At 33.6% G+C, this 13,581-nt stretch overlaps 1 protein-coding gene across 1 annotated transcript; it reads right to left on the reverse strand.

The window, feature by feature from the left end:
- Positions 1 to 6,656: 6,656 nt before the first annotated feature.
- Positions 6,657 to 12,026, reverse strand: LOC129612761 (uncharacterized). The gene has a single exon (XM_055526521.1). It carries the CDS (start codon positions 12,024 to 12,026, stop codon positions 6,657 to 6,659), a length of 5,370 nt encoding a protein of 1,789 aa, XP_055382496.1.
- Positions 12,027 to 13,581: the final 1,555 nt, after the last annotated feature.

Below are 13,581 nucleotides of genomic sequence, written 5' to 3' on the forward strand. Positions count from 1 at the left end.
ATAAAAATACAAAAATACTATTTTCTTTGTCATTTTACTATATATACGTAATAATAACTGTAATAATAATGACAGTATGATTTAGGTAACTGGAATTTTTTTTTTCGTTATTAATCGTAGTAGAGGTAAAATCAAAAATTCTAAGAGGGAAAGAATTATCAATTCATTTATTGCTCATTTTGTGTGCCTTTTATGTTCTTCAGTATTCGATGATTTCACTTAACTGAGATTTGTGTCACGACAGTGATTAAAATTGATACAGTGCATAGTAACAAAATTAAAATCAAGCAGTTGTACTACAAATAGGCGGAAATCTCTGCAATAATTGAGTTTAGTGGCATACGCTTAGTGGTAATAGAATTAGAATTAGGTAATTAGAATTAGAGAGAAACCACATTTTGTTAAGTGTTCCGCTTCCTTAAACTTTGGACGAATTTCTTATTCTTCAATTTCATCTTTAAATATAAACTTGTTCTTCTGTTGATTTCAGAATTGAACAAATAAATATTCTAGATCTATTCATAATTAAAATAATATTTTCGTTTGTTGGAACTCAATTTGGAATCCACAGTTCATCCTTATATGTAGTTCAACTGTATATTATAAAATATTGCTGTGTTATTTCTGCTCAAACGAATTGAAACTGATTGCGTACTGATCAAAATTGGTTACCAAATTCTCTCTTAATTCTCACTTGAATAATTGTATAATTAGCCATTCGGAATCTTAACTATTTTGAAGAAAGTTAACAGCCATTATATGATGGTATTTCTTTTAAGGAATTGAGATTTCAAAATAGATATTGAAATTTATGGGCCTATAGCTAAGCTAGATATTTGTAATATCAATTAGATATTTGAAATTATTGTTAAAAATATATTGTTTTATCTATTTATTTTTTTTTAACTTGATTAATAACATTAAATTAATTTTTTGAGGTGGCTACGAGGAATGAATGTAATTAAATAAAAATCTTTCGTATTTCAAATGTGTTAACAACTCGTATTCCCGTAATAGACAATTTGGAGAAAATTTTAAAAGACGGGAATTATTGCAATTAAAGTCAGGGGATTTGCAACGTGGATTTCGTGTAGAAGCAATTCAGCATTGAGATATCAAGGAAGAAGAAAGATTAAACGAAAAATTTGGATCACTTTCAAATTTCTTACTCTCGTGAAACTTGAAATTCTAGATGTTTACGTAAATTTATTAAAGTGGATGAGTTTTTATTCACAAATTTTCTGAGTTTTTATTCACACTGTTCGAAATTAATTAAAACAAGTAAAAACGTTTCAGTCGGTATAAACCGATTGAATTATACCCTGCACCTTTCGTTATTGTGCAGCAATTGCTCGAACCTGTGAAATTATTCTATAGAAACTTCACGGATATGTCTGACCTATAATTGGACATCCGACTGCCAAGTTTCATGAATCTGACTTTATAATTTTTCCAAATATTTAAAATTAGCTTTTGGAGTTGTATGGCAAGAACCTGAACCTGTCAAACAATTCCATCAAAACTTCACAAATATATCTGATCTATAATCGGACACACAACTGCCAAGTTTCATGAATCTGACTTTATTATTTTTCCAAATATTTAAAATTAGCTTCTGGAGTTGTATGGCAGGTACCCGAACCTGTCAAGCAATTCCATCAAAACTTCACAAATATATCTGATCTATAATCGGACACACAACTGCCAAGTTTCATGAATCTGACTTTATTATTTTCCCAAATATTTAAAATTAGCTTCTGGAGTTGTATGGCAGGTACCCGAACCTGTAAAGCAATTCCTCTAAAACTTCAGAAGTATATTTGACCTATAATTGGACACATGACTGCCAAATTTCATGAATCTGACTTTATTATTTTGCCGAATATAAAAAATTTGCTCTTGGAGTTGTATGCCAGCCACCCGAACCGGTGCAGCTATCCCATTACAATTTCTAGAGCATGTGTTGAATATAATTGGACACATGTATACAAAATTTTTTATTTATAGCTTTATTAGTTTTTGAAATATTTAAAATAAACTCTTTGAGTTGTATGGCAGCTACCCGAACCCGTTGTCCGAATTAGTCCAATAACAATAGGGCTCGTCCTTGGCACAAAAGAAACAACTTGTGAAAGTTTGGTGTCGATTACATTATTCGTTTTTGAGTTATCGTGCGATCGGACGGACGGACGGACGGACGGACGGACGGACGGACAGACGGACATGTCTAAATCGACGCAGAATTTTACGCTGAGCAAGAATATATATATATGTCCATACCGCAGATGACTCCTTCAAGTAGTTACAAACTCCATACCAAAGTTAATATACCCTTCACGTAGTGCAGGGTATAAAAACATCTTTATTTTCCACATTAAAAGAAAAATAAACAAGGAATTCAATATAAATTTATTTCAAATAAATCATTTTAATTTTAAAACAAAATAATGTCGAATAAATTAATCATAAAAAACAAAGAAAAAAAATTTTTTTTTTTTTCATTTCATTTCTTGTTTCAACCTTTTTATGTCAATTTTAATTTAAATCTTAAGTGCGAATAAATTTTATTATGTGGTCACACTTTAAAATTAAAAATACATTTAAAAACAAAAAAAAATTAAAACATTTTACACAATAGCGCAAAAAAAAAAACAAAAGAGAAAAAAAAACGTAATAACAAAATTTGTTCAACCCACTTGATTTTGCCACTGGACACCATTTTCATATTTTTTTTTTCTTTTTTTTGTCGTATTTATAATTTTTAAAATATTTTGTCACTAGCAAACAAATTCAATTCACGTTTTCAATTCAAATAAATTGAATCACTTGATAATATTAATAAAATATTTCGAATAGATTTAAGAACTTTCGCGTCGTCATACTGTAGAGCCTAGATTAACTTAAAGTTCAATTGAAAATTTGATGTTCTACACGTGCCGGCCAAAAGCACTAAGTCACTTCTCTTTAAATTCGATTTGAAAATTTTCAGAAAATTGTCTTTAACATGAAATCTACACCTTCTTATAGTCAAATAACCTTGTGTCTTTGGACAAAAAATTCGGCTGTTAAAATTTAATGAAATTTTTATTATAATTTTGATGCGGAAGCTATGTTATACATAGAATTGTATTGATCCAAATTGATCTCAAATATTTTCACGGAATTTATCACCTTTTGGATCCAGTTTCCTACAATTTTGCTAAAGAAAAGTTTATGGTCTCTTCAAAATCTCTTCAACAGTATGTACCTTACACGACAACATATCATATACTTTAAAAATATTGCCCTGGTATAATTTGTATGAAGGACTTTGCTCTCTTAAGACCGATTTCCTAACCAAGTATTCTAACTTTAAGTGCCTTAAAAAAACTTATATAGTGCAGCTATAATCAATTTACTACGCCAAAAATTTGGTATCGAATATGTTTCAAGATCTTTGGTCTCTTAAAAACGATTTTTCAAAAATATCTGTCAACACTTATATGATTAAAACCGTATTCACTTTAAAAATTAGAAAGCGACAATAAGCTTATCTTCTTAAACAATTAACAGATGTCACTGTACTATATCATTATTGTGTGTTATTCTTGGGTTCATGCAATATAATTCCAAATAAAAGTTCAATATTTCCAAAGAGAATTGTGAGATTCTATTAATTTTTTCAAAAATATCTACCAAATTGCGATATACTAGAGAAGGATGTGCAAAATTCTACAAAAAGAGAAAATTATTAAAAACTGAATATTAAAGTTAACCATTAAAAATGCCGATTAGCACTGTTGACAGTGCCATGGTCATTCACTTTAAAAAAAATTTTTTTTTGTCTGTGGTCTTTTTCAAAAGCAGAAATTCTCTTACACTCATGTTATATAAAATAATTAATAATATAGTGTGGCGGAATATGAAAAAAAATATCAAATATCATTGTTGTATTTTAATATTAAAAAAATAAAAATTTAGTCATACTCAAAATAAGCACAACTATCAAACGCAAAAAAAAAAAAATTAAAATATTCAATTCAATTTTTATAAATTGATTTCGTGATTAAACCATTAAATAAAATAAACCGCGTTTTATCTTTTAACTAATTTTTTTTAAATAATTTATTATTTTTTTTCTATTTAAAATGAAAAAATTACCTATTAAACATTTGAAAGTAATTTGGGTGGTGGAATGGGGCAAAAAACGCATAGACAGAAATTTTGTTTGATTTTTTGTTTTTTTATGAAAAAGTAGAAATGACACGATAATGGTCGTCTATTTTGAAAATTGTTTAAATGAATTATTGGGGAGAAATATATTTTATTGATTTGGAGTAGATTCTCTAAAAGTTTGATTACATTAAGGATTAATGGAGTGATGAGTATTGAGATCATGTGGCTAGGCTTGAGTTGCCGTGTATTGAAAAGCAAATTACCATGTATAGGCCGCAGTTTCCGGGCCATAGAATAGAAGCATGCACTTTCTCACAATCTCTGCGAGTGTTCGAATGTAAGGAGCTGAATAAGATATCAAAGATTGTTATTGATTACTTAGACAGATTTCTTAATCGATTATTTCTCTTGATCTCCTATTATCTTATAATATTACGTCTGCTATTTGGTACAATATGAAAATAACGGTGCAATAGTTCCATTAAACGTTTCTGAGCAAATACTTAATTCAATAAAAACAACAATATTTCCCAAATTTTTAAATAAATTTCAAAATTTACATGAATTATACCCTTGTTCGCGAATAATTGCTAACACTTTTAAAATATTTAAATAAAAAATAAGTTTTTTGTTTTTTAGAATTCTCAGTTTATTATAGAAAGCACCAAATCCAAAAAATTTATGTTCTCTTTTTCTTAAAAAAAAATTTACTAAATAAATATGTTTTATATATATATATATTATATTTTCTTTCTCTTCAATTTTCTTTTCTTTTTTTCAAATTGCTTCACAATACAAATCAATACAAATTTTCTTTTCTTCAAATTATTTCACAATGCAAAAGTTATATGTACAAAGTTGAAATTATACAATTCAAAAAAATGATCTTTGTTTTAACAATACTTTCTTTCGGTTTCAATTATATAATTCAAAAAGTTATTTCAATTTTGACAAAATGTATAACTCGAAAGTCGATACGTTGCGGTGAGCGATCTTCTATTTAGTCGTACTTCTTCTTGATGATTTTGTCCCTTTTATAATTTCTGGAACCAGCGGTTGAGTAAACGGTGAAGTTGTTCCTAGCCAGTCCCACTTTTCGGTTGTTAACGTTTTCTTCTTTTCTTTTACATAGATCATATGGTATAGTTCAACGAACCTGTAATGCAATGTATCATTCTTATATACATCGCAATACAAATTGTTGTTGTAAAATTCTACGTTTCTTCTTTTCTATTTTATGCTATTTTCCCCTTCCATTCTCCATTTCATTCACCTTCTATTTCCTTTCTTACTCTATTACACTTCCATCAATAGCTGACTATAACCCTAAACAAACTCATCTATGATCATAGGTGACAGTTGGCAGCATTGAAATATAATATTTGTGCAGAAATGATCGCTGCAAACTGTCACTCACCAGTTTTATTTATATTGTGATGTGAAGTGCAAGTTTTTTAAAGAAAGCAAAAAATCAAAATTTTACACAAAAAAAAATGGAGATTTATAGGAGCCGGAGCTCAAAAAGGAAATGCAGCAATGGAAGGAAAAAACGATGGAGGAGTGAAGAGCAACCAAAAAGTGCTGGACCGGCACTTGAAAATCCTATCTGGACTGGTAGATGCATAGCTGGAAAACATTGCAAATTCATGTAAGTATTTTATTGCAAATAAGATTACATGTTAAATCCAATATATTCAATTTTAGGTGAAGAACAAAAACCCGCTGAGTGGATTACACTGGATTATAGCAAATTTAGATAAGTATCAAAAATTTTCCTTCATATCAAGTAGTGTTTCTTTGTGGTTTTCTTTTGTTGTTTTCTTTTTAGGAAAGGAGAAAATTAACTGTGACGTCATGACGGAACATTCTCCCGGCCTTGGCATCCATGTTGAAAGATGGCAAAACAGTGACGTGCTGACGGGTTGCTGGAACATAAAAGGTGTGCTGCTGGTGAACAGTGATATTGATACCGAATTAGCCATGTTGTGATGATAATTGGTAAGTTTTCAAGTTTCGATTAAACGTTCCAAATGCAAGTTGTACCCATCACTAAAGTCATGTTCCTTTTAGGTCTTCACCTGTAACGAGAAGAGCAGAGGGATAGAAGGAAGAAGTTATAGCGCTTTATCTCGCTTTCCGGAAATTCAGGAAGTGGGACGAATTAGGATAAAGAAAAAAATCTATTAGTAATAAGTTAACTAACAAATTAATTTAAGTGTTACTAATTTTAAATTTTAAGTTAAATTTAAGCGTAGGTTAGAAATGTTTGTATTAGGTGCCTCTAATTTTTTTTTTTTTTTTTTTTTTTTTATCGTTAAGTAGCGCAAGTTAGGTGCTATTAGGTAGTGCGATGTTAGGTGCAACTCGGTAACGTTAGGTTGCGCGATTTCTTCCCGTTTTTTTTTTTTTTTCGTTTTATTGCGTATTAAGTGTAGTGCCAGTTGCGTACGATTAGATAACGATACGTTACGCGATTTTTTTTGTGTTTCTCAAAAATGCGATTAATCGGTCTCGATTGATTGCGTTTCGGTTTCATCATAATTTTCCATTGTATCTACTGGTAGTAAACATATCTTTGCAATCGAACGCTTCAACATATTATCCTTCGTTTTTAACGTAACAACTCGAACAAGTCCATCGGGACCAGGATGAATTTCTGTTATTCGACCCATCAACCATCGGCTTGGTGGCAACTTCTCGTCCCTAAGTAAAACCAAATCACCAATTTTCATGTTTTCAGTCCTTTTAGTCCATTTTGGACGCTGCTGCAATCGGTATAGGTATTCTTTATTCCAACGTGTCCAAAAGGTTTGATGCAATTTTTGCAATAGTTGCCATCTGTTCAATCTATTTTCGTTTAAATCCAGCAAAGAAGGCTCAGGTGGTGTAATAATTACATCACCAGTCAGGAAATGCCCAGGTGTTAGGGCCGTGCAATCGTCTGGATTTCTGCTAATTTCACAGAGAGGTCTAGAGTTTAGGCAAGCCTCAATCTGAGTTAGGACCGTTGAAAACTCCTCATATGTCAACTTCGCATTTCCGAGTATTTTTTTAAGATGCTGCTTTGTAGAGCGGACACCAGCCTCCCATAATCCGCCAAAGTGAGGCGAACCAGGTGGTATGAATTTGAAAACCACCCCCTCACGTTCGTGTACTTGTGCTAATTCTGATTTTAATTGCTGTAACATCTGTTTATGTTGTTTTGCAAGCTCTTTGCTAGCGCCGACAAAATTAGTACCATTATCGCAATAGAGTACCTCGCACCTGCCGCGTCTGCTACTGAATCTTCTGTATGCTGCGATGAATCCCTCACTGCTAAGGTCCGTGACCAGCTCGATGTGTATGGCCTTAACTGCAAGACATATAAAAATAGATATGTACGCCTTATATGTCCTCGTATTTTTGCCTTTATGAGTTCTCAATTCAAATGGCCCGCAATAATCAACGCCAGTATGTGTAAATGGCCGACTGGCCCTAACTCGAAAAGCAGGCAAGTCCCCCATGAGCTGTTTTTGAACTGCAGCCCGCTGTCGATAGCACGTGACGCATTTATGTATTTGTTGTCGAATTTGATCTCGTGCACCAATGATCCAAAACTTTCTATTTATTACGTTGAGCATAAGTTGAGCACCACCATGCAAAGTTTCGCGATGAATTTTTTCTAAAAGTAGTCGCACAAAATGGCTTCTATCGGGCAATATAATCGGAAATTTCTCATTGTAATTCAAATCTGCGTGTCGCAATCTGCTACCCATTCTCAATATTCCATTTTGATCCAGAAAGGGATTAAGCCTCGTTAAACGACTGTTCGTATGAATAAGTTTCTTTCTCCGCAATTGTGTCACTTCTTGTAAAAAATGTTTATGTTGCACTATTTGTATCCACATCTCCACGCTAGCGTTGAATTCTGACACCGATATAAATGTATTGCAATTTAGATTTCTCTTGGTTACCTTGGCGATGAATCTTTTGATGTAACTCGTTACATTTATGAGTTTTGTAAATGATGAATATCGTGTTTCCAATTCGTGAATCTCGTTGCATTCTTTATCATTTATGATCGTGTTGTGACACAGAGTCGATTTTCGTATCTCGCTATCCGTATCATGAAGTAGTATTTTAGTTGGCCAGTGTGACTCGGATTTCTGTAACCATTCTGGGCCGTTCCACCACATTTTGAAGTCTATAAGATCTGGTGGATGCATTCCCCGTGAAGCACAATCTGCTGGGTTTTCCTTTGAGGGCACGTGACGCCATATGTTTTTGCCTAATGTGTGATGAATCTCAGCGGTCCGATTTGCTACAAACGTGGTCCATTTGCTCGGGTGAGCCCGCAACCAAGCCAACACGATCTCTGAATCCGTCCAAGCTTGCACCTTCGATATATTTTCAATTTTCAATACTCGCTGGACATATTTCACAAGTTTCGCCAATAATGCCGCGCCGCTCAACTCTAGTCTTGGCAAAGATATTGTTTTTATTGGAGCCACCTTTGATTTTGCAATTAACATGCTAGTTTTTCGGCTTCCCTTTTCGTCTATGACAACCAGGTAGACCACCGCAGCATACGCCTTTATCGAAGCATCACAAAATCCATGTAATTCTATTTTATTTGCTGATGTTGAATAGTAGAACCACCTGTTTATACGTAGTGCTTCCAGATGAACAAGAGTCTTCCTGTAGATCTGCCATTCATCGTGCAAGCCCCTTTCTACCTCATCATCCCAGCCTGAACCCGAAAGCCATAATTTTTGTATCATTATCTTGGCCATAATGATACAAGGTGCCAACCAGCCGAGAGGATCGAATAGTTTTGAAACCTCCGACAATATTGTTCGCTTTGTCCATTTCTGTGAATCATTTTCCAGTAGGGAAATTTTATACGAAAATTGGTCGTTTGCTGGATCCCATTGTATGCCCAATGTTTTCACGGTTTCAGCTTCTTCAATTTTTAAAGGCCAATTGATTTCTCGATGTTCTTGTGGAAGGGCTTCTAGTAGCTCAGCTGCGTTTGATGACCACTTGCGCAATGAGAATCCGCCCGAAGTCATCATGTTCAATAATTGTTTTTGCATTTCCAATGCCTTTTCGATAGAATCCGCACCCGACAGCAGATCATCCACATAAAATGAATCCAACGTTATTCTTGATGCAATAGGATAGTTTAACTTTTCATCTATCGCCAACTGTTTTAATACTCGTGTTGCTAGAAACGGTGCTGATTTTGTACCAAATGTTACTGTAGTTAATTTGTAGTCCCGAATTGATTGACTCGGAGAATCTCTCCAGACTACTCTTTGATAATCGGCATGTTGCGGTGCGATTCTGATTTGCCTATACATCTTCTCCAAATCTGCTGTAAATGCAATTTTATATTTTCGAAATCGTAATAGAAGAGTAGATAAATCATCTTGTATGACCGGGCCCTTTAATGTTTTGTCATTTAATGATGAACCATTTGAAGTAGGCCGTGATGCATCAAAAACCACTCGTAGTTTTGTAGTTGAGCTACTTTCTTTAATGACGCCGTGATGTGGCAAATAATTCGAGATGATTTGTTGTCGTTGATTTTTTAATTCCATTGAATTCACTTGCTCCATATGGTTCATCTGCAAATATTCAGCTATGCACTTGTTGTAGTTGTCTTTCAATACCTCATTTTTTGAAAATTGCTTCTCCATGCCGAAAAGCCTGGCAATCGCAATGTGTCTCGAACTTCCAAGTGATATGGGACGCTCATCTGGTATAAAAGGTAACTCAACCTGATAGCGTCCATCCTCAAGTCTACGAAATGTTTCAGAAAAATGCTTTTCACATAATAATTCTTCTTCTGTATATATTGTTTGTTCCGGTACTTCTTCTAACTCCCAGAACCTTCTGATACTATCATCCAAATCGGATTGGATGTGGAACGTCTCTGTTGATGTCGTGTTGACACTTTGTTGATCGACATTGCCCGTTATGATCCATCCAAAAATAGTTTTTTGAGCAATTGGTGCACCAGGGGGACCCTTTCTTAGTCCCTCCAAAATAATTTGGCCAAAAATGTCTGCTCCGATGAGTACATCTATTTTTCCCATCGCAAAATAACTTGGATCAGCTAGGATCAATCCGTCTATGTGTGACCACTCCTTGGTTTGAATATTACGCTCTGGTAGCAAGTTGGTCAGTTTCTTGAGAACCAATGCCGAAGTTCGCACCTGCTTGGAGTCTCCTAGATCTCGTATAATGACATCCACTTTTGCTAGTGATTTGCCAATGTTGCTTTGTGATACACCGAGTATATTTGTTATTGTTCTGTTTTTTCGTAATTTCAAATTCTGAACCGCTGATTCGGTGATGAAAGAACTCTGCGAACCAGGATCGATTAGAGCTCTCGCCCTCTGATAGCGTCCCGTTGCTGGACATACTATTTTAATGCACGCAGTGGCCAGTAGAACCTGTCGTTTGTGTGCATCCGATGTGCCGCAAGTGTGAACATGGCTGTTGCTGCCGGGTACGAACGCTGGCGCCAATGACGAAATTTCACCCGCCGTGGTTGGAGGTGATGGATCATGTGAGACGTAGTGCGCACGTACTTGTGACGCGACTGCGGTCTGCTGCTGTCGCCGTGATAGGCTTCGATCCCCAATTTCTTCGTTGTCCCTATGCAATAGGGTATGATGTCGTTGATGACATTTAAAACAACTCTGTTGACTAGGGCAAGTGGTCATCATATGTCCAGAATTAAGACAGTTGATACACAATCCCCTACCTTTAACAGCTTCCAATCTTTTGTTTTGTCTTAATCCCAAAAATCTTTTGCATTGCTTCACCTTGTGTGGGCCCCGACAAATAGGGCAAGGTGAGTTACTATTCGCCGTTGCATCCGTAGCAGCATGCAAAGCGCAACTATTCCTGTGCTTACTAGCTTCGTTTTGTAAAGGTCTATAATGTGATGAAGATCGCCTCGTTGATATAGCCTCCAATGTGCGAAATCGAGTTTCAAGGAAACTTTCCAATTGTCGCCAAGTTGGTAATTGATTCTCCGCGCTGACGCTCTGTTCCCATAGCTGATGTGTCTCGGTTGGCAGTTTTTGCACGATGAGATAAACTATTATAGGATCCCAGCCCTCCACATCTATTTGTAGATTCTTTAATGCCTGTAAGCATTCATTAGTAGTGTCCAGTAATTTTTTAACTGCCGTAGCCGTCTCCTGATTTACAAAGCTTTGATTGAGCAGCAATTTAAGTTGAGTATTAACTAATACTCGCTTGTTGTCATATCTTTCTTTCAACATGTTGAATGCGGCAGCATAATTATCCTCTGTTACTTGAAAGGCTCTCAACAAATGCTCTGGTTCACCGGAAAGGTGCAATTTGAGGTACTGTAATTTCTGGACCGCTGGAATCATCTCATTATTATGGACCAAAGATTTAAAAAGATCATAGAACGAAGGCCACTTTTGATAATCGCCGTCAAATTTTGCCAAGGTGATTTTTGGCAAATTTATTGAAATATTGGGAACATCCACCCTTTGGCTAATACTTTGATTTGGGTCCATCTTTAGCTCCGGTGGTCTCTCTGGGAATTTGGTTTTCATTTCAGCTTCTATCATTTGATGTTTATATTGATAAAATGTTTTTATTTCGTTGAAAACGCTATTTTCCAAGTAAGGGTACTTCACATTGTCTGCATTTTTGTCAGTGTATGATGCAACCAATATTTGTCTATGTCTCTTCTTCAGCTCCGCATACAGGCCCCCTATGTCATCTAGAGCTTCCCTGTAAAACGCCTTCGGCTTGCTTTCACGTGTGTCATCCAGAAAATGTGAGACTATTTCCTCGATCAAAAACTTGTCCGCTAATTGAAGCTTAATTAATTTGTCCATTGTATATAGTTTCAAAAAAAAGTGTGTCACGAAAATATCCTTTTACGTTAATGTAAAAGGAACAAAATACAAAAGTAAACGAATACGGGCAATAAAAAAATAAACGCTTATTGTTAATCAAACGAATAATTTTATTCAAGAATTCAGTTAATTTTTGCCTTGTACAAAGTTTTTATTTTGTAGAAAATTTATATAATTTTTTTTTTTTTTTACAACTTTACCGAAAAATAATCCATACCGTACAGTATTAAATTAATTTTAATTATATTACAATTCACTTATTTCACACAACACTTTCAATCATTTTATTGCACAATTCTTGCATTAAAAGTTGTTAACTCATGAATTCACTTTTTAAAAAACGGAATCTCCGCGCGAAAAACAACGCTTCTATTGTTCAAACAAATAATCTTAAAATGTTGTTGAATGTTAGATTAGTAATATGTGCAACCACTAACGATAAAGTTATGATCCCTTAATTAATTTTTTTTTTTGTAATTTCAATTATAATTATTACCGCGTTCTGATTAAATCGCACAAGATACCTTCAACTCTAAAATCCTCTTTCTTTTATTATTTTTTTTTTTTTTTAATAATCTGTTGCCTCAAAAATATAAATAAATTTATTCCATCCATCCAAAAAAAACAATGTCCACAAATCAATTAGACACCATACAAGCAATCCAATTTCATTAAAAAAGGTTGAACAAAACATATAATAAAATCTTCAACCAAAATCTCAACAAAAAGAAGAAAATATTTTTCTCAAAAAAAATTGGAACGGACTTACTTAATTTTCTGTTAGCCAGCCACTTACTCCAGAAGCACTTACTCCGCTTATTCCATTGGCGCGAAACGCGAACCGATACCGAAACCGTTTTGCACTACTAGCTTCAAAAAATTCACACAAAAAAAAACACAATGTTCCCTTCTTATATATTTTTTTTTTTTTTTTAATGTTTGTAAATCTTAATATTTTACACTGTTCCCTTGCAACAAAACTTAAATATATAATGGTTCACTGATATTTTTTTTCGAATGTTTTAAGCAACACCTTTTTTTTTCAAACTTTTACCACTATTAATTGTTTCCTTTTTTTTTATATATATATCGCACTACCACCTTTGTCTATGGTCTATTTTAACACCAATTTATTACACAACACCGTTCTTCATTTAAAGTATATAAGTTTAATTTTACAATAAAAAAAACCAAGTTTCTAAATTCAAATTTGCCTCCAAAAAAATCCGGCTCGAAGGACCAAAAAATGTTCGCGAATAATTGCTAACACTTTTAAAATATTTAAATAAAAAATAAGTTTTTTGTTTTTTAGAATTCTCAGTTTATTATAGAAAGCACCAAATCCAAAAAATTTATGTTCTCTTTTTCTTAAAAAAAAATTTACTAAATAAATATGTTTTATATATATATATATTATATTTTCTTTCTCTTCAATTTTCTTTTCTTTTTTTTCAAATTGCTTCACAATACAAATCAATACAAATTTTCTTTTCTTCAAATTATTTCACAATGCAAAAGTTATATGTACAAAGTT

Source organism: Condylostylus longicornis, unplaced genomic scaffold (assembly GCF_029603195.1).
Source record: "Condylostylus longicornis isolate FDR11 unplaced genomic scaffold, ASM2960319v2 ptg000077l, whole genome shotgun sequence".
NCBI classification, from domain to species: Eukaryota; Metazoa; Arthropoda; class Insecta; order Diptera; family Dolichopodidae; genus Condylostylus; species Condylostylus longicornis.